This window comes from Capsicum annuum, chromosome 2, assembly GCF_002878395.1.
Source record: "Capsicum annuum cultivar UCD-10X-F1 chromosome 2, UCD10Xv1.1, whole genome shotgun sequence".
Lineage (NCBI taxonomy): Eukaryota > Viridiplantae > Streptophyta > Magnoliopsida > Solanales > Solanaceae > Capsicum > Capsicum annuum.
Genome location: NC_061112.1, coordinates 121,526,729 through 121,548,923, shown reverse-complemented (window position 1 = coordinate 121,548,923; position 22,195 = coordinate 121,526,729). Strand labels below are relative to the sequence as shown.

The 22,195-nt window shown below is 33.2% G+C and overlaps 1 protein-coding gene and 1 pseudogene across 1 annotated transcript; both read right to left on the bottom strand.

Moving 5' to 3' along the window:
- Positions 1 to 1,468: 1,468 nt before the first annotated feature.
- On the bottom strand, positions 1,469 to 8,085 carry LOC107858069 (expansin-B15-like). The gene is made up of 4 exons (XM_016702801.2): positions 7,935 to 8,085; positions 7,371 to 7,483; positions 1,876 to 2,084; positions 1,469 to 1,805 (listed from the first exon to the last, which is right to left on the bottom strand). The coding sequence occupies exons 1-4, from the start codon at positions 8,083 to 8,085 to the stop codon at positions 1,469 to 1,471; spliced, it is 810 nt and encodes a 269-aa protein (XP_016558287.2).
- A 1,756-nt stretch (positions 8,086 to 9,841) lies between these two features.
- Positions 9,842 to 22,195, bottom strand: part of LOC107858068 — a 27,413-nt pseudogene continuing 15,059 nt past the window's right edge.

Here is a 22,195-nt window from a genome sequence, read left to right as displayed (position 1 = left end):
CTTGGCCTTGTGATGTAATTTTATTTTATAAAACAATAAAATCCCAAAATTTAATTAAAAAAACAAACTAAGAGTTGCTTATTATAAATTGATCAGACTTTGAAATTCAATACGTGTCACACTCTAAAGTCAAAATATATCACTGTGAAAATTATCAATATAAATATAGTCAATAATTTTACGGCTGTAAAAAGGAAACTCTTTTCTATTCTCCCTCCTAAATTCTCTAAATTCACTAAAAATATATTAACTATTGATAAAATTATGTAGTCACATAGTTGAGAACACAATCAATTGTCATGTATTATTTGGAGTTCAAATAAAAAACAATGAAATACTGCACTAGAAACTCTAAAAGCTCCAAGTCATTTGGAGGAGCAATCATTTTTCAAGATCTTTCCAAGGTGTTAGCCTTTTTAAAGAAGACCTCACTTAGATACCAAATGAGGGGTTGCAGTGGGTTGCTCCTCAACTCAGGGACCTGTTCTCAGATGAACTCAAATGGCAAGACTAAGGAAAGAGTAAACAATAAAGTGCTAGGAAAGATAAACAATCACACACAAAAGTTTTACGTAGAAACTCCTTGCTCAAGGGAGAAAAATCACAACCTGCCTCTAGGATTTACAAACTCCACTATATCCAAGCAAACTCTTGAATACAGATTCCACACTTCAGGATTAAACTCTTAATCATCACCCCCTAGTAATAACTCTCTTACAAGAAGATACAAGTAGTAAATCTACTGCTCCCAACCCTAGCTGGCTCTAACTGGCTGCACAAGCTAACTCTAACTTGAAGAATCACCTAACTCTAGATGATTACAAGAGTTCTGAGTTACACCACAACACCTACAATAATCATAAGCAAACATAGGCAAAATTTAAGAACAATACACAAGGACTCAACTACAACAAAGAAGTAAAAATACAAGTCGATGAACAATCAGCTCCCTATTGCAAAGTGGAGTCTTTGATTCAGCTTCTGAAAGATCTTTAGGTGTGAGACTATGAAAGCAATATGTAGTATGACTCAAGAAAACCTAGGAGAGATCCCATAGGTTGAGGCAAAAAAGTGGCAACAATTTTTTCACCAACTTTCATACTTTGTGTCAGTTGTGACAGTTGACCGTGATAGTGACAGGTGAGCCTAACCTGTTCTCAAAGCGGTAACAGCTTTAATTTGTCATCACAAGATCTCCCCAACATATAATTTACATACAATTTGTCAATCATCAAAACTAATTACTTAACACCTTTTATCTAGCTCCACAATGCTCTTTCGAAATTGCCTTAAAAAATTATCATTTGAACAACCATCATTATATATTATAAATAAACAAAATAAGAAAAGTTAATGCTACGAAGTCAAATCTAAAGGAAGTTCATGAAATTATTTTTTTTATTAAATCATCATAGGGTAAACAAACAATTGGTACCATCATATTATTTTTCCCTTCATACTTTCCACACTATAAAAGGCTAGGAAAATTAACATTTGATCTGTAAACTGATCTTGGATGCCAGCCTGGTGGAATGACATTCTGGGCAATAACACTCTTCCTTGTACTTGAAGTAAGCCTTAGGGAAAATGGAGGTCTCTGTATGTTTGGTTGTATGCCAACACTCCAAGTTGCCCCAATCATTCTCTTCATAGGAGTCCATGGAGTGCTCCTTCCTCCTGTTTTTATTTCAACCATTGAAAGATCACCATCCCCATTTACTGCTTTAGATACAACTGCAAAGAAATTAGGGTTTGAACCTTTGTCCACCTTGAACAATATGTTTGAGTTGTCATTGCATGCTACCCTGCAATCAAGTTTCCATATAAAACATTAGACGAAATAGAAAACAACTATTTTAGTTTTGTTGGAATAACTGATTATCACCTTTTATAAAAAAAATTGGAGTTCTTCCTGCAAAATGCAATTGTGGTGCTGCACCATGCTTTGCCAATTTTCCAAAGGCAATTCCACTTAAATCAAGGTGAACTGGATTATTATTGCATGCCCCAGGATACTCGTCTGTAAGGGTTACTGTTATTGGACTTCCTGAACAATGTGGATTGTGAAATTGGGTACACATCACCTGAAAAATAATATTGTTAACATTTAACTGTCACTAATTATGTTAATGGAATTCAAAAAGATCCAAAAAAAAAGTTGACTTGTATAAAGTTTCAGCTTATTTACGTTATATAATTTAGAGAAAAGGGTCAAATATGCCCCTAAACTATGCGAAACGGTTCAAATATACCTTCGGTTATAAGTTTATTCCACTGATGCCCTCGTTGTTAAAGTTTATGAGCAAATACACCCCTTTGGATGTTAAATGATGTGCTGAAAATTTACGAGCCCCTTTTCTCCCTTTTTTTCTTTTGAAAATTTTAATTACCACATAAGGAAAATAATTGACACATCATAACAAATAAATTCACCCAATTCTTTTACAACCTAAACACGACCCACCAATTTGAACCAACCCATTATCTGACCCAAGATCCACACCCCTTTTAACCCCTGTAATACTGAAAAACTGATCAATGGTGTATGTGTTCATATTGGCTAAACTCAGTTGCTCTAAAGACAGACAGCATTCTCAAGTGAAATAATATCATTTCGACGTTTGCAACAATGAAATTTTTGTTGTTTCGGTAGTACAAAATCTGTATGTTACTTTGTAAAAACTTCAACTAAGTTCAAGACCAAATTTGTCAAGAACAACTTGAAGTTTCAACACCTTCAACACAAGATCAAAAATGATCTTTCAATAGAAGTGTGTTATTTAATATTTTGAAAGAAAAAAGATGAAGCAGAATTAAAGCCAAGTCCTCCGAATTCACGGAGTGTCCTTAAGGAATTAATTCCTCTCAAGTACCTGAGGTTGCATAATTTTCCTCCCAGGATAAAATAGATTACAATCCGACAGTAGCAGTACGTCAAACTATCGGATTCTTCAAACTCACTCAACGGGAGATAAGCACAATGAGTTTTTAGAAGACAAGAAGTGTTTTTCAGCTCTCAAAAATTATTTTTCTACCTGAGGAATAAGTCAGGTATTTATAGCTATTAGGTGTCCCTTCGGAAAGGAAGCATTGGTTCTGGAAAATTGCATTGTTTATGAACAGTCACGTCACCTGTGCCCAGTTTGTGCTAGAACTGCGCCTGACCTGTGGCCACAGGTGACATTTCTCCCATTCCAGTGGCTTCGGTGCCTGACCTGTGCAAGGTCTGCGCTTTATCTGCGTCCGAAGGTCGCCCTTTTTCCGAAATAATGTCTTTTCTCTAAAGGTCGTGTTGCTTTCGAGATGCGTCGCGCATGAGTTCGCATGGCGTCTGCACGCATATGGAGAAAATTTATTCCTCACTTGTTTTACAAGTTTCAAATAAAATTTATCTAAAAAATTAATCTCATCGATCATTTTCCGAAGCCGAAGCCGAGCGAGCGACGACGACGGCGCGAGACACGTCTTTATTCTTGCCTCACTATCAGGGTGGAGATGTGTTTCTTGATAAGAACGCATGAAAATGCAAATCTGTGGATTGTTATACCTGTAGTTTTGTAAATGGTACATTCTTCAATCGATCACCAAAATCTTGTTCCATCTTCTTTCTTTGTCACTTGGTGATTGGGATTCTTAAGAAGTTTTTTTACTTCACTTCTTTGGCTGATATCTGAAACTAAGTCGTGTCGACTTGTTGATGCTTCATTAAAATTGTAATAGTAATGATTTTCATCTGGGCAACTTGTAGTTTGTTTTCTTGCATTATTTTGATTGAGAAGTTATACATATTTTATGAGCCCACATCAAATTATAACTTTGACCTTAAACTTTGATAGTGCACAAATAGGACCTTTAACTATTCAAAATCTGAACAAATATGACCTCCAATTTTGCAACTCCCACGCGTGAGTTTCACTCGCGCCTATGTTAGGGGCGGCTCAAGCACTACGATGGCCTAAGGCAAAAATCAAATGGAGACCTTAAATTTTTTAAAAAAATAAATACATTTTTTAATTAAATTTTTAACAAAAAAAATATATTTTTTATTAAGTCTATATTTTAAATTTTTTGAGATGCAAAGTTGTTAATATTTTTTTAAAGCAATTTCTTCTAGTAATTCTTTTTTCGTCAATCTAACTAATGCATTTAATTTTTCTTGAGACATAATACTTTAAAGTTTAAATATACATCAAACTTCTTCTAATAATTCTTTACTTTTTTTATAAGAAATTTATTTTCTCTACGAATAATATGTAATATTTTTGTATAAAAAGTATATAATCTATTATTGTAAAAAAAAATATATGAGGCCCCTCAAATTTGGGGGCCTAAGGCGGTTGCCTATTTTCTCAATAGGTAGAGCCGGCCCTGGCCTATGTTGAAAGCTCATCCAATCACATGGTGCCACGTCGTTAAAAGGGCTGACTTGGAGGGAGGTAATATTTGTGCAGTTTTGAATAGTTAAAGATCATATTTGTGCACTGTCAAAGTTTTGATTTTTGTGTTAAGACGGTGTCGTTTTTATTATTATTAGTATTATTATTATTATTAATTATTTCTATAGTAGCAGCACCTAGCAGGGATTGAACCTGCGCAGTAGGCTGAAGGAAGCACCCAAGAAGAGCAAATAACACCATTGGGTTATCTAAGTGTCTTGTTTCATGTGGTTCAACATTAATATACGCACATAAATATAGATTTTCTACCTTATATATACAACGTAATTTTTTTACCGAGGGGGTTCGGGTGAACCCCATGGCAACCACGTAGGTCCGCCTCTGCGTTAATTTAATCACTTTTTGATAACGTTAATTTAATACCATTTTAATAACATTAATTTAATATACTAGCACTGCTCTCCTTAATAACGTTAATTTAATAACGTTTTATTAAAACTATAATTTTTTTATTATTAGTATAGTTTCATCTTTAATTTAATATTTAAATAAATTATATTTAGATATATTATATAACATAAATTCGCCCTCAGCTTTATAATATATATGCATACCCGCGCGATTTTTTCGTATGAGACTGACCCACCTAATTAACAAATCTTCAATATTGCTTTTTTTCCGCAATGAAAAAAGAAATTAGATGTCATTTTCATCTTTGAGCTGAAAATAATGAAAAAATAATAGTGAAAAGTCATTTAAAAGTCATATTTGTGCAGTTTTGAATAGTTAAAGGTCATATTTGTGCACTGTCAAAGTTTAAGGTCAAAGTTATAATTTGGTGTCAAGTTTAGGGTCATATTTAGGTATTATGCCCTTAGATTTTAAGCTAGACGCGCCCAATTTTGCATGTTGAACACGTATTTTGCCATATAGGATCGGAGGTCATATTTGTGCAGTTTTGAATAGTTAAAGGTCATATTTGTACACTGTCAAAGTTTAAGATCAAAGTTATAATTTGGCGTCAAGTTTAGAGTCATAAAATATATTATGCCTGTTTTTTTTTTTATCTATAAGCTATTTATCTCAATGAGCCATTGACAATATGCAGATGATCGGTTGTTTGAAGTTTAAGTGACAAACACCATCACCATTCGTTAGCCAGTTTATACAAATGGGTGGTGACAAGCAAAGGTGATATGTTGGCATTTTATTATTAAATTAATATATTAAGTGCATATGTTAATGGGTATAAATTAGGAATAATGAGTATTATTACTTCCATTTATTAGTGGAAGAATGTGATCATGAGTTTTTTGAAACTCCTATAACCACTAAGTCATTATTTGCCCATTATACTATGTAATTATATATGTTTGTAACTCATATGTAACATCCAACCATTCATGTACCCACTTTACTACACCATATTCTTTCTATTCAATACAAGGATGAATACCTCACTTATAAATAGAGGTGGTCTTGCATGTTATTGCATGGACAAGGAAATATGATAAGTGTGAAAATGATTATAGTGTGTAGTAGTGAAAGAGAGAGTTGAGACAAAGAAAATATTCTAAGTATACAACTATATTCACTCTACAAATGAGAGTTATTATATTAGTGAAAGAAAGAGTTGAGATAAAGAAAATATTCTAAGTCTTTAATTATATTCACTATACAAAGAAAACAAATATATGTTGAAGGAAGGTGTTCTTATGGTGAAGTTTTGGACTCTTCAACTAATCTGAAGTTGTTTGAGTTGTACATCGTTCATGAACTGTTGAATCCTGGAGGGGACAAGTCAAGTCAAGAGATATACTGCTGGATTGATGTAGATTATGCCACAGTGGGTTTGAATCTCCTTAAAGAGAGCGAGATATCCGCGTTTCAGCCAAGAAGAAGATTATCTAATAACTTTTCTTCATTTTGTTCATTTTATTTCAATTGTAACAATTATTGTAATTTGTGGTATATTACACCAACATGATCTAAAAACCATCACCACTCTCATCGAGGACAATCCAGCTGTACCCGTCAACCTGATGATTCTTTCAAGGTTGAAGACTCTTTACCTGGAGAATTCGTGGAAGAAGAGGAACAAACAGGTCCAAGAATTCGGCTAGCAAAGTGGGATTTTGGTCAGTGCGATGCTAAAAGGTGAACTGAGCGAAAACTTGCAAGATTCGGTATGTTGGAAGAGCTGCGCGTTGGTAGTGGATTCGGTGGCATTTGTGTAAGTCCCACTGGAACACAGTGTATTTCAAGAGAAGATAGTAGTCTAATTGGTCGAAGGGAGGATAGCTGTAGTCGATTGCTCATGGGCGCGCTTGGGTGATGTACCTTTCACCGTGTGGATCTTGGGTCGGGTCATGGGTTGGTTTAAATTGGTGGGTTGGGTTTAGGTTGTAAAAAAGTGTTGGGCGTCATGTGGAAGCTATTAGTTGTAAACTATTGAGACGATAAATCAGACGAAAAGAAAAACATACTAAAAACATGATTATTATATGGTTTGGCCAATTGGCCTACCTATAAAAACCTAATATAAAAGAAAACATAAAAACTATTAGAGAGAAAATCTCCACTAAACAAAGACACTTTAAACACTACATTGTGGATATTATTGTGTTATGTTATAAGAAGAGGTTTTTTAATAGATGTCCAAAACCTTTCCTCCAAGAGAGAGGTTAGCTAAATATAAAAAAGAATTATATTTTTTTTTTATTTTCCTTCTAAGAAAAAACTTAAATTGTGATGTGGCAATTAAATTTTTTTAAAAAAGGGGTATATAAATTTTCAGCACATCATTTAACATCCAAAGGGGTATATTTGCTCATAAACTTTAATAGTGAGGGCATCAATGGACTAAACTTATAAGGAAGGATATATTTAGAATTTTTCACCAAGTTTAGGACATATTTGACCCTTTTCCTTATAATTTAATTCAATTAAATCACTTTACATATATATGTTCACCTGGTAGCTTGCACCACATCCAGAGCTTTGTTTAAAAAGAGCTTGATTTCCCGCAGTAATCATTGCATTGTAGGGAGAACTTACTACGTCATTTTCTAGTCCACATGCACCACCTACAACAGACTAGAAAGGATAATATATATATATCGTAGAGTATATGTTTTCGATTGTTTATCTTTGGAATCAACAATATAATGTGTAAAAATCATGGACATGTATCTAAGCATGTCTACAAAACGATATTTATTAAATTACTTTATATATATGAGATAATTAAATTCTAATATTTTTGGGTGATCTAACATCCAAAATAGCCACAAAGTATATAGGTTTTTTTTTATATATGTAAGCTTTATATATGTGAGTTAAAACGCGCAGAATTAAGGCGACGAACCAAAAATGAAACCGGGACAACAAGATGGTGAGTCGAACCTTTGCCGAGGGCAAAAATTTAGATAGCTAACCAACTAAGCTATAAAAATTCCACTGCAAAATGTGTTTTAATTTAGTAGGCTACTTCATAAACTGTTATGAAAAAATAAAATGATCTTTTCAAGACATTACCACTTCCAGGACTAGTAGGATTTGTATAATAAGTTGCAACAGCAGGTGAAAAACCACTTGGTTGAAAAGCAGAAAATGTAACCAAACATGAGCCAAAGAATGCAATGATAATCCAAAGGGAAAAATACGTGGAAAGATTATTTGCAGCCATGATCTACTAATTATCTTTGATAAGTACGTAACACTCTAATTAATACTCTTGCTAATTGCTTATGCAATTTCATGAAAATTGGATAGTAGAAAAAAAAAATGAATATTAGTTGAAATTGTAATTGATAGTCTTATATATGGTAGAAAATATGAATAATAGTTAATTGAGGACATTATTAATTATAAATAACTGCTCAGAATATATGAATAATAGTTAATTGAGGTCATTAATTATAAATACGGCTGACCATACCAATTTAAGGTAAGAAATATCTCATAATGGCCTGCTATCCATAGTATTTCTCACATTAATTCAAAAGCTGTTTCATCTCAACTCAAGTTCAGATAAATCTAATCCTTACGTATTTACTCTAAAACTTTTTAAATAAAAGACGAATTCGTTATGTATACTAATTTTCCCTCTTTGGTAACAGTATCCTATAAATATTTACTATTTACCATATCTTTTTAAATGCAATTAAAACCTATATGTTTATATTTACCATAAAGATGATGAAGTAAATATTAATAAAATAGCGACGTTAAAAGCAGTTATTCGTGCATTTTTCCTCGATGCTGCCACCTTAATGGGCCCTGCAATGCGCGATCCAGATTAGTCGGGGCTTCAATGCGAGCACCAAACACCGGTGGGAAACCAAAAAAACTTGGTAGACCTGTATTATACCTTCACAAAATAAGAGCATGGGAGGTGGACTATAGTATTTACAGATGTTGGGATTATTATATCACAAAACAAGAGTAGTGCTTGGATAATTATTTGGTGGCAGCATTTGGATTATCTTCTAGCCTTTCCTAATTTAATTTTGTAGATGTTTTTTTAGTTGTGTCAATTAGCTTTTCTTGATGTCTTCTTACTTGTTGATCTACTATTATATCCTGCCTCCACAGCAAATAAAACAGAAATTAAATAATTGGAGACCGGTACTAAATTTATAATTAATACAGCTGACTTCAACTTCAATACGATATATTACTAGATATGGTATCAGATCCAAGTTTGATTTACGGATTACCGAATTATCAAATCAAAGTATGAAAGTTTGATATTTGATATTTACTTTCAGTTATCGATTATCGAATTGCCGAACAGAAACTTTGAAAATACTGAAATGAATATTATCAAACGCCCAAACGTATGTTGTACTCTACCTAATTTCATCGAGATACTTCTGCTTGATGAAAACAAAGGCTCTCAAATTCCTTTGACCGTCGATTTACAAAAGTGACTGTGGTAAGTTGGTAAAGTTACCTTTAATTTTCTAGGAGTGAGTAGTTTATTGAAAGGTTCGTCAAGTCAAAAGGAGCACTTAGGGAATGGAGGGAGTAGAATAAAAAATAATATCGAAATGACATGACAAACATGACGTGAAATTAGACTTATAGTAGGTTAATTACAAGCTTGGTGATTTCGAAAAAGCTCAAGTACTGTTTATATGACAAAGCATGGAGTGCATGGGGTTAGGATGACAATTCGGAATAAGTACAAGGATCTCCTAGGCTATTTCGATATCTATTACAACGTTAAAAGGAGAGGGAAAAGCCTAATTGTTGTGCTGTATCAGATATAGCAGGTGTTGCTCAAAGCTTAAAACAGTGAAATATATATGCAACGAGATTTCTGATGAAGCATTGATAACTGCTACACAAATTAAAATTCCAATAGCTTTAATTTGTGATTCATAGAAGATCAACTGAAGCTGTTTGCTTCACCCAGACTCTAAATCAAATGGATGGAACTTCAAGAAAGACAGAAGGCAAGAAAAAAAAAATTGTCTGGGAATGGTCAATGCATGTGTTAGGGTGCTAAAAGATATGGACTCCAAAGACACCTTATCTAAGTCTTGGTCCCATGATGAAGAAAGTGATCTTGATTTCAGTAATCAGGCTGAAGTCATACCCGATGCTACTAAGGATGCATAAACTCCATCGTCTATATTCATAAGAACATCATGTCTTCCTTTCTCGACAATGACTCCATTCTTCATTACAGCAATGATATCAGCACCTGTAATTGTGGTTAAGCGATGAGCTACAAGTCTACAACCACAGTTGTCCTATTTACCATTATTTGATCCAATGCATCTTGTACTATGTGCTCCAATTCTGCATCTAATGCACTTGTTGCTTCGTCTAGCAAAAGGACCTTTGGGTCCTTCAATATTGCTCTTGCAATAGCTTTTCTTTGCTTTTATCCACGCGATAATTGTATCCCTCTTTCCCCAACCGATGTATCATATCCTTGAGGCAATGAGGATATAAAGTTGTGTGCATTTGCTGATTTTGCTGCTTGAACGATCTCTTCTTCTGTTGCTTTCCCTTGTCTGCTGTAGGCAATGTTGTCACGAATTGTCTCGTTAAATAATACTGGTTCTTTACTCAGCAGGCCCATTCGATGCCTTAGCCAACTCAACTTGAATTGTTTGATTTCCACACCATCCAATTGTATTTCTCCTGATTCAGGATTATAGAACCTCTCTATTAGGCTAATGACAGTTGATTTCCCGCTTCCACTCTCCCACTAGAGGAACAGTCTACAAAGATGCGAACAACAAAATTTTATGACTTATAGAAGATGAAGTATGTTATATAATCTAAGAGGGGTTACATGAAAATACCTTTCCAGAAGGGATGGTCAAGCATAAATCCTTGAAGATTTGGACATCTGGGCAAGTTGCATATCTATAACTCACATGTTTGAATTCAATATCTCCGCGAACAACAACTAGAGTAGTGCCAACGTCAAAACTTGAGTCAATCTTGGGTTTTATATCAAAAATGTCAAATATAGAAGCTATAGAATCTTTGGCTTTGTTAACATTCGGAGCAATTGTAGTACTTTGAGAAACTCCAATAGCTGCGAATGTCAATGCAAGAAAAACCTGCAATGTTAAAGTCCACTTTCAAAAAGTAATACAGACAGGCAAGAGAGAGAAACAAACAGACAGACAGAGAGAACCATGTATTTTTACCTTAAAAACTTGCCCGAATGTGGCTAATTTATGTTCTATAAGGACAGATCCAATGAAAAACAATAGCCAACCGAACAATAAAGTGTGCAAGAACCAAAACCTAAGATTGCTTCACTAACAATTCCGATCTTTACTCCTTTCATCGTTGGGCCTTCATATTTCTTCTGGTACATGTCCACCACTTTTTCTTCTGCGCAGAATGATGTCGTTGTTCTAATACTGCCAATAGCATCATTTGCTATTTGACTAGCTTCGTCATTCATCAACTGAAAAAATGAGCAAAACCCTCCATATTATAGTTCAACAACCTCATGAAAAATTATTTATGAAAAATAAAAACTAACGAAAACCTTAGAGTCAGCAGCACTATACAACTTGCTCTGGACAAATCCTGGCAAACATATTAAGGGCAATACAAGAAGGATGATAATTGCCAGAATCCAATTAGCAGTGAAGGCTATCACTAGAATTTTAATGTATGCCATACTGCGGGGAGAATATAATGACTATTCACTTGTTGACAAACCTTGAATTTGCAGGATATCGAACCAACTGATTTCTTGGTGGATTACTTCCTTAAATGTCAAAGAACGGATTCTCTTAATCAATTTTCCTCCTGCAACACCAAATAAATAATTCTGGAAAGGTACGACTAGCAAAGTTACCACACCGAGGCCAACAAACATGAGTCCCCAGAACCTTGATTCATTTCGCAACTTATGTGGAGGACTAAAGAAGGATTTAATGGCTGCTGAGAGCAATAGTCCAAATAGGGGCATTACTAGGCCATGTATAATTGCAGCCAATGATCCAAGTAGTACATATGGAAGCTCCGGTTTGTTTAGTTCAGCAAGCCGTCTAATAGGAACTGTTTTTCGATTTCCTAAACTTTGTTCATTATCTTTTTTATCATCCGCATCTCCTGTTGCAGCTTCATGAATATCAGTCGTCCCCGACTAGGATAGCTGAGTGTGAAGGAATGCCTAGACGATCCATGGCTTGTTGATTGCTTCACTGCTGACAATCGTTGGCTTGATGACCTGCTCAAGTTGTTATCCAAATTCATCGTTATATTTACCTTTTCATAGTCCATATTTTTCACAATCATGCTCTCTTCTTCATTGCTTCTCTGCATTTGCATAAGCTGGGAATATGCTCCATTTGGATCTTGCATTAATTCATCATGATTTCGTAGTTTCATTATGAGAGTAAGAATATGGTTATACTTATCCACAAAAGTAAGGCCTGATGAATGGGTTTCTCTTTTTTTGAATTAATACCTTGCTCTAGTAGTTTTCCAGTGTGTAGTACAGCTATATAATCTGCATTACTAATGGTTGTTAGACGATGAGAAACAACCACAGTTGTTCTTTTTGCCATGACTTTCTCCAGTGCTTCTTGCACAATTCGCTCTGATTCAGCATCAAGTGCACTTGTAGCTTCATCGAGGAGAAGTATTTTTGGGTTCTTTAGAATAGCCCTTGCTATTGCCAGTCTTTGCTTTTGACCACCAGATAGTTGGGTTCCATGCTCACCTACCTTAGTGTCTAGCCCCTATAGATCCCCGAAACATGAAAAGGATGAATATCCATAAAAATAAAAATAAAATCAGTTAGTCCTTTGCTTAATAGTAGCTTATAGAAATTGCCGACATGGATATTAAGCAAAAAACTCTTACCTGGGGTAGTTGTTCAATGAAATTAGCAGCATTAGCAATCTCAATAGCTGCCCTAATCTCTTCTTCAGTAGCGTTTTCTTTCCCATAACTGATATTCTCCTTTATGGTAGTTGCAAACAGGATAGGCTCCGGGCTTACTAATCCCATCTGCTGCCTTAGCCATTTGAGTTGATATTTCTTCAAATTGATACCATCTAGTAGTACTTCTCCAGCTTCAGGATCGTAGAATCTCTCCAATAAACCTATAATAGTAGACTTCCCACTTCCGCTTTGCCCAACCAAAGCTACAGTTGTGCCACTAGGAACGACAAGTGAGAATCCACTAAAGATTTGCACATCTAGCCTGGATGGATACCTAAAATACACATCTTTAAGCTCAATTTCACCCTCGATATCTGCCAACACAAGCCCACTCATGTCAGATGTGTCAATCAAAGGTTTCCTGTTGATTGTCTCAAACAATTTGTTTGCTGCAGCCTGTCCTGCTGCAAATGCATTCAATGAAGGTGTTGTTTGGCCAAGTGACCTGCAAATCATTAAAAGAACAAACAAAAGGCTTCGGCTTCTCAATCTGTACTAATTGTCCAACGAAATAACTCTACAACAACAACAACAACAACAGTGTATTCCCACACAGTGGGGTTTGGGGAGGGTAAGATGTACGCAGTCCATACCACTACCTCCGGAGAGGTAGCAAGACTGTTTCCGATAGACCCCCGGCTCAAGACAGAGAATAATAAACAAATTCATAATAAAAGCATGAAACAAGATGGCACAACAGAGATAAGACACCCACACACTAATACCCTACACTAACGTACCAAAGGCACCCCCCACATGCACTAGCCTTCTATCCTAATTCGTGTCACCCACATCTTTTTATCTAGGTTCATGTCCTCGGTAAGCTGTAACTGTTCCATGTCACGTCTAATCACTCTCTCCAATACTTCTTCGGCCTACCCCTACCCCGCCTGAAGCCATCCAAAGCTAGCCTCTCATACCAACGAAACAAATCTAAGATGCTCTAAACAGAAAGAACTTCTACACTTACATTCCACTCATCATTATAGCCATGAGAACATTGATGACATCTCCACCATGATAACCTTTCTCTATTATCAGTTTAGAACCATACCAAATGGCAAGTCTATAAGTAGATAAAAGAATGAGTAAGACCCCGCCAAGTCCTATGCCTGAGACAAGCCCTTGTTTGACAGTAAAAGCATAGGCCATTTTTAGTGTATCATCGTACTTATTTATCGCCAGCTTCTCTCCATTGAATGCTGTGCCTTAGATTAAAATTACAAAATCTAATGCAAAATTATTTGAAAGATTTTGGAATTTGATAAAGCTTTACTGTTCTGATTAAAAGGCTCAAATATGTCACTGAACTATTGACTCATTTATGTCGTCCTTTAAAAGTTGGGACTCATTCATGCCATTGCTGTTATAAAATCGGTCCATCCATGTCATTACTTTTTAACGGTGGTTTAAAAAAACTGCTTTGCCACGTGGCCTCTTATTAGAGGTCCACGTTATTTTTTTTTTAAAGTTTTGATCCATTAAGAAGAATTCACCCATACCCAACCTATCACCTTAACCCACTTTAATATTACTCTTAATTTTGACCCTAGATTTAAACATATATATAATCATTTAGTCTTCGAACATGAAATTTACAAACTTGAATACTACGTTTAAAATAATATAGGTTAGAATAATTAATAATTTAAAATGACAAATGAATAAATTGTGATTAAAAAATAATTTGTTTTGACTCTCGAAATCCAAATATCATCACATAATTTAGGACAAAGAGAATATTACATACATGAAGGACCACAACAACTTTTAATACGAAGAATACCTAAAAATTTCTTCTAAATTTGAATTATAAGTTGTATAATTGAATTATTGGTAGTCTTAATTATTTTGTGGACTTGGCTATTTGGTAGCCTTTATACTCTTTAACGTGGATGAGACGTAGAGCATAATTTATTTTTAGGCGTGTTAGAGTTTAAAAAAAATATAAAATAAATAGACCACCATCCAGGTACGTAGGGTGTTTTCAGTCCTCATATTTTTTAGTGTTGTTTGGTACCTACTCACGCAGACACTATTTATGTATATATTAATGGATCTTTAATGTGTATATTAAAGAATCTACCCACGCAGAAAATAATTATGCTCTACGTCTCGTCCATGTTAAAGAGTATAAAGACTACCAAATAGCCAAATTCACGAAATAATTAAGACTACCAACAATTCAATTATAAAACTTATAATCCAAATTTAGAAGGGATTTTTAGGTATTCTTCCTAATTAAAAGTTGTGGTCCTTTATTTATGTGATATTCTCTTCGTCCTAAATTATGTGATGATGTTCGGATTTCGAGAGTCAAAACAAATTAATTTTTAATCACAATTTATTCATTTGTCATTTTAAATTATTAATTATTCTAACCTATATTATTTTAAACGTAGTATTCAAGTGTGTAAATTTTATGTTTGAAGACTAAATGATTATATATATGTTTAAATCTAAGGTCAAAGTTAAGATTAATATTAAAGTGAGTTAAGGTGATAGGTTGGGTGTGGGTGAATTCTTCTTAATGGATCAAAACTAAAAAGAAAAAATTTTTTAAAAAAATGACATGGACCTCTAATAAGAGGCCACGTGGCAAAGTAATTTTTTAGAAAACCACCGTTAAAAAGTAATGGCATGGATGAACCAGTTTTATAATGGCGATGGCATGAATGAGCCCAACTTTTAACGGATAACATAAATGAGTCATTTCTGATAGTTCAGTGGCATATTTGAGTCTTTTCCCCCAACAGTTTGCTCAACTACATTTCCTGCTTGGGCATAGGCAATTTGTCCGCGACTTGACATTTTGACCATAATCAATGCCATGGCTCCTCCAGCAATGACAAGAACAGACAGGTATGCAAGAAACCAAGACTAGTGAGAGTAGCCATCCCTTTGTGAAAGCGACTATGAAGCCTCCAATGAATGTAACAAGAAGCTGAATGAACTTCCAACCTGCAATCAATCAACACAAGAATATTTTCTTCTGTCAAAGTTGAACATCCAGTTAGTATAAAACAGCACCTTATCACCCAAGGCATCTTGAATGAGAATTGTATCTCCAGACATTCTTCCAATGACTTCTCCAGTTGTTGTTTCAGTGTCAAAGAAGCCAATGTCTTGCCTCAATATTGTCTTCAAGTACAGTCCCCGAATTCGAGTAGCTTGTCTCTCTCCAGTAACCATCCAACATGACATCTCTGTAATAATGTTCAGTGACAAGCTTACACATTTTGTGTCTATTACAATGGCAAAAGAACACAAAATTAGGTTGTTGGTTTTCTTTCTTTTCTGATTCTTTTTCCCTTCTCTTGTTTCAACAAACAAAACACATACAATTCCTGTATTTGTTCCTATATTTTGCTGTATATCTGTCTTTTTACACTGTATACGTTGGATAATTATGCTCGTGAATTAACATGTTGATCCTAGATACAAACCAAAAACACTCCAAATATAACCTAGTTATAACTTGAAATATCATTAGATTTCTAGATACAAGACGAGGAACATTTCAAGTAAAGCATATGTACAATCTAGTTACAACTTTGAAAACCCAAAGATATAAATTTTTAAACTCCATTGCCAGCACCTCAAAACTTTTGTGTTTGTTTCAAATCTAGTGGGTGAAAATGATAGTAAGATTTTCCAAGTTTTCCATTTGTTTGAAAATGTTATTACCATTAGTTGCAATTTGCACCATTAAACTCGTTATGTATAAGCATCAGGATAAGATGCCCAGATGTGAACGGGGCATCTATTCGTTTTCTGGATCTTTTAACAAAATACTCACTCTCTTTCATTCATTTACTTGGCGTTCTTTCTAAAAAATATTTATTTCAATTTAGTTATCCCTTTGATGAAATCATGAGAATTTTATTATGTTCTTCCAATAATACCTTTAACATTAAATGACTAAGCAAAGTTCTATTACTCAAATTTATATTTTCAAAGCATAATTAATAAAGCTAATTTAATAAAATAAATTTCTAATTAATATTTTTTTAATGAATATTCCGAGTACATAGAGGCCAATTAATATAAAACGGAGGGAGTAACTTGCTATTAGGTCTAGGGGCGGATCTGGAGGGGCGAGGGTGTCAACCCAAAACCCATAAAATATTATTCCTATATATATATGATTTTTTTTTAATAGTGTACATATAAATTTAAAATCATTTGGACATAAGACTAAAGATTGACTAAGTGATTTAGAAAAATTCAAAATTCACCTTAAAATTTCAAGTTTAAATTCATACCCAAACTGATAACCCTAATAACCAAGTAGTGTACACACTTGCGTAAAAAGGATGCAATGCCTGACCCAATAGCGAGGTAGACATAGTAAATGGCAACCTGAAAATAAAATAAAACTGCTAAGTTAAATCAATTTGGAGTTGGCTTCTTAAAGTATGCAGACTGTCTATAGATACTTTTATTGTGTTTGTCACTTCATTTTAAGTAGAAATGATATAAAAATATGTCAAAAATCATAAATATTCGTCAATTTGAGATTTAAATTCGAGATTTTCCTTGGGAGTTATCGGGAAGGATTTGGAATGGAATAATATCAATTCATACACAAGAAAGGGATTTTTATTGATTCAAACACTGTACCTATAGAATAGCATAGGGATCGAGGGAGGGAAAAAAACGAAGATTTCACATGGTACTTTTATTAATCTGATTTATTTCATACCTTTCGTTCTTAAGATTTATAACTTATAACTTTTGACTTATAAATCAAAAGCCAAAAGTCAATCCAAAAAGACTTTAAGAAAAAAAAAAGAAATACAAAAATATCTTAAATTAATATAAGCAAATAAGTTAGTAAACGATTTTCAATAATAGAATATAATATTAAGCTCATCTACCCTCTCCAAATATTACTCTCCTGTCCCAATAATATTAAGCTCATATACCCTCTCCAAATATTACTCTCCTGTCCCAATTTATATGACGAAGTTTAATTGAACTTTTTACCAAATTAGTAAGATTCGACATAGGTAAAATTTTGATAATGTTAATGGAGTAATATTAAAAAATATGTTATTCGTTTTTGGATCGGCTAAAAAAAAAGTGTCATATAAATTGGATAAAAAAATATGGAAAAAATACAGGACATATCATACCTAAGTACTAAATTACAAAAAATAGCAATACTTTTTCATAATTACATTATGTAGTATTTATAGCATTATTTTAAGTGGTTCCCTACTTTTTTGCCGCCTAATTATTTTTATTGTGATAAAATCCTCCTTTTCACTCATTCTTCATTATCTTTCCTTATTTTTAAATTTTTACTTCCTTTTTTTTCACCATTAACCATTAATCCCGCCCTTTGCACGATTCCTCCACGATCTGTGAAAGGATTTGATTCGCCTATTTCAGGTAACTATTAATTGCATGTTAGCGGTTTAATTTTTTTTTTTTTGTTCTACTTTAGTTCATCTGAAAATCAGAGTTTAAGGATTTTGTGTTTTAATGGATGAACACGTAGCAAAAACACCTACAATCAGTGTTACAAGTAATATGAATTTACTGTCTGATGCACCATCTTTTAGTTTTGGGTTAACTCAAGAAGATTTAGTTAGAGCTGTTTCAAATCCTTTACAGTTGAACAAATTTGGGAGATCGAAGCAGATTAGGTTGAAATTTCGCAAAGACGTAGTGAAGATGACCAAAATTTTGAAAAAAAAAAAGGTTTGAAGAAAACTCCTTCTTCCAAAGGAGAAAAAAACTAAAAAAACCTACGACAAGAAAAGAAAATCTACATAAATTGAAGACGATGTTGACAAATCTTATGCTGATGAATCTGAAGAAGAAAGTAAGGAAGAGGTATTTTTTTGTTTGTAAATGTATTTTTTTTACTGTTAAGTATTGTGTTCAACTAGTTAATATGTATTTTCTGTTATGATGAAATTTAGGGAGTATAAGCTGATTTGTGAAGATGATAGCGTAATTGTGAAAATATATTGTTGAATGGTGTTGAATTAACTACTCATAAATAGTATTTAGCTATATGCATTTTTAGTATAGTTGATATGTATTTTTAAGTATTGGTTGCAGTTTTGATATGATATAAATATATATGCTTGTTATATATATTTTTTGACTGCTTTAGTATCATACTCATGAAAACTATATTGTCTATATGTATTTTTAGCATACTTGATTTGTATTTTTCAATGTTGGTTATGGTTTTATATAGTCAAAATACATATGCATGTTAATATTAGTTTAAATACCCTAAAACTCTATTGGCTATATGTATTTTTAGTATATGTGATATGGATTTTTAACTGTTAGTTGCAATTTTGATATGATCACAATACATATGTATTTTAATCTTATGAAATACATACTTAATTTGTATTTTTTAATGTTGGTTGTGGTTTTATATGGTCAAAATACATATGCATGTTAATATTAATTTAAATACCCTAACACTGTATTGGCTATATGTATTTTTAGTATATGTGATATGTATTTTTTTAACTGTTAGTTGTAGTTTTGATATGATCACAATACATATGCATTTTAATCATATGAAATACATATGCATGTTCTATGTTTTTTTGTCGGCTTGAATTTTTTGTTACAGATTAAGAAGTGGTTGTTTTACTTTGTGTAGGTGATGCGGGATGAAATATTCATTGTCAGAAAACTTCCAAGATTTGCACCACATATGTGCTCATACAGTGACAAATATATTTATGAAAGCATACACGCAATTTTAAACAAGGAACTTTTAAAAACTTTTGCAACAATAACAATTTTGGTTATTTTATGAAAAAGCAGCAATATGTAGTGCAAGCACAGTTGTGCAGATGCGTTATGATGCTTGAGGTGAAGGGTAGTTATTCTTTTGGGATTCTGATTTGTGCTAATGGCACCTTTCTTAATTTTACTCCTAGGAAATTTGCTATCATAACTGGATTGAATTGTCTGTCAAATAGGTATGACTTTACTTTTGATGAGGGTGTGCCAAATAGGCTGGTTGACAAGTATTTCAATGGGATAGAAATTATACAGAAAAGGCAACTATTTCTAGCATTCACGGAGAAAGTTTGGAGGGAGAACAACAATGAGGATGCGGAGAAATTTGCAATCCTGTATTTCCTGCATTCATTTATTTTATCTAATGTAGAAACTGTGGTTATACCCCGTCTTCATTTCGATTTGGTCGATAGTGGAAGATATAAGGATTTTCCATGGGGTTCTTTATCTTTTAAAGATCTGGCTAGAAGTTTGATCAACCGGTTGAAAGCTGGTGGTCAATTTTATTTGATTCAGGAAATGCCACTGGCAATCCAAGTGTGGATTTATGAGTATTGTTCATCTGTACCACCGAATATTACATCAAAGGTTGATAATCGGATTCCCCGATTATTAAATTGGAAGACGATTGCACCTCGTCCACGCTTTGAGTTTTTGATGAATGTTATGTTCAAGGACAATAGCAAGGTTTGTTGTTACTAAATACATATGTATTAATAGGTACTTTACAGCATACATATATACATTTTCATTTACAATTGTTTAGCTGATTCTTTAACATATATTATTTACCTATTATTCTAGGTTGTCATTAAGAACATAGAGCCAACGAAAAAGGAGTTGGCAAAATTGCAAATACCACAGAAGGATGCAATCCAACATGAACGCTCTATTGATTCTGATGACGAATTTCAGAATCCACTACCAAGAAAGATCAACGAACATTCAAAGAAGAAACAGAAGGTTGATTCATCAACACCAGTAGCAAGAAACCTTTAAGGAAAAAACAAGTAAATATTGTTGACCAGCATACCCAAACCAGGACACCAGCTCCTCGTGCTGCAAAGTCTACTGGAACGAAAACACCAATTTTCAAGCCAATTTCAATACGACATGCATCTTCTTCAAAAATGAAGAAAGGAAAGAAAACAGCTCGGGTTATTTTTTTCAGGTACAGTCAAAGTCAGATAGTTATGTAGAGGAAGTAGCCGTGTCAAAACCTCAGAGTCATGTTGAGAAAGAAGCCTTTATTTCTAAGAAAGATTTTGATGCATTCTGCGATGAGGTAATTTTTTTTTGAAAAATATTTGTTTTACATGAAAAAAAAATTATTTATTAATTTTGTATCAAAACAGGTTCGTCGCGAGTTTAAAGAAATTCGTGGTCTAATGGAAAAAAAATTCAAAAACATGAAGAAAGCATTTGCTCAAAGCAAGGTAAATTTTTTTCTTTGAAAAATTTAGTTGGTTTGAATATGTATACTTATTGGACTTCCTTATACAAATACAACATATTTATAAAATAACTTGTTATGTTATTGTCCAAAATTTTTTAAGGAGCAGGTTGTAGAAATGGAAGCTGGTAAATCAAATGTTGATGAGGGAGGGTTACAACATTCTGGATAACATTTCAGTCCTGATGTTGTTCAATCTTCGGATAATATTTCTGACGGTACAAAGGTAAATATTAAAGTTCTAAATACATATTTACTAGCACTTTTATAGTTTATATTCAAAATACATTTGAGGATGCTCACATAATAATATATATTATTTGGTTGATTATAAACATTATAACCTGTAACAGAGTATGTTTTTAGTTTTGTTCATGAATATGTATTTTTGAGTTTGATGTTATATATCAATATGTATTTTTACAATGTTCTATACACTGCATATGTATTTTTAGTTTTATTCATATGTATTTTTTAACACTGAAGATGTATTTTAACATTGATTGTGGGTTTTTTGTTATGTTCTTTGATATGTATTTTTCAGTTTGATGTTATACATCAATATGTATTTTTAGTGTGTTTGTGTGTGTGTGTGTGTGTGTGTGTGTGTCTATATATATATATATATATATATATATATATATATATATTCATAAAAAAAATATATTATGTTTGATTCAAGTATTAATAGGGTATTTGAATTTGTATATGTATTTGTAGCAACAACAAGTAGATAAAGATCCTGACCTCTAGAATATGGATTACGTTGGTATCAAAAAATCACCACAGCGATTAAGTTCGGAGGTTGATCAGGAATTGTAGGCAAATTTGCTTGGTACAAAGGTAAATAATTATGTTTTATATATATTCATTTGAATTCACATATATAAACAGATACAAGAACATGTAGTTTTTGATTTTTTTACTTGTTTTCAAGGGGTGCACTGATTTGCATTTTGAAAAAATGAATGTTGAAATTGATTCTCAACAATTAATCCCTAATGATCTTTTCCGAAGTATAAATTTGGATTACTTACATTCTGACAAGGTTGTTCAACATGATTGTCGAGTATGTATAGTGATGTTACCTTTGTCTTCATGTGATGTAATAATTCAAAGGACA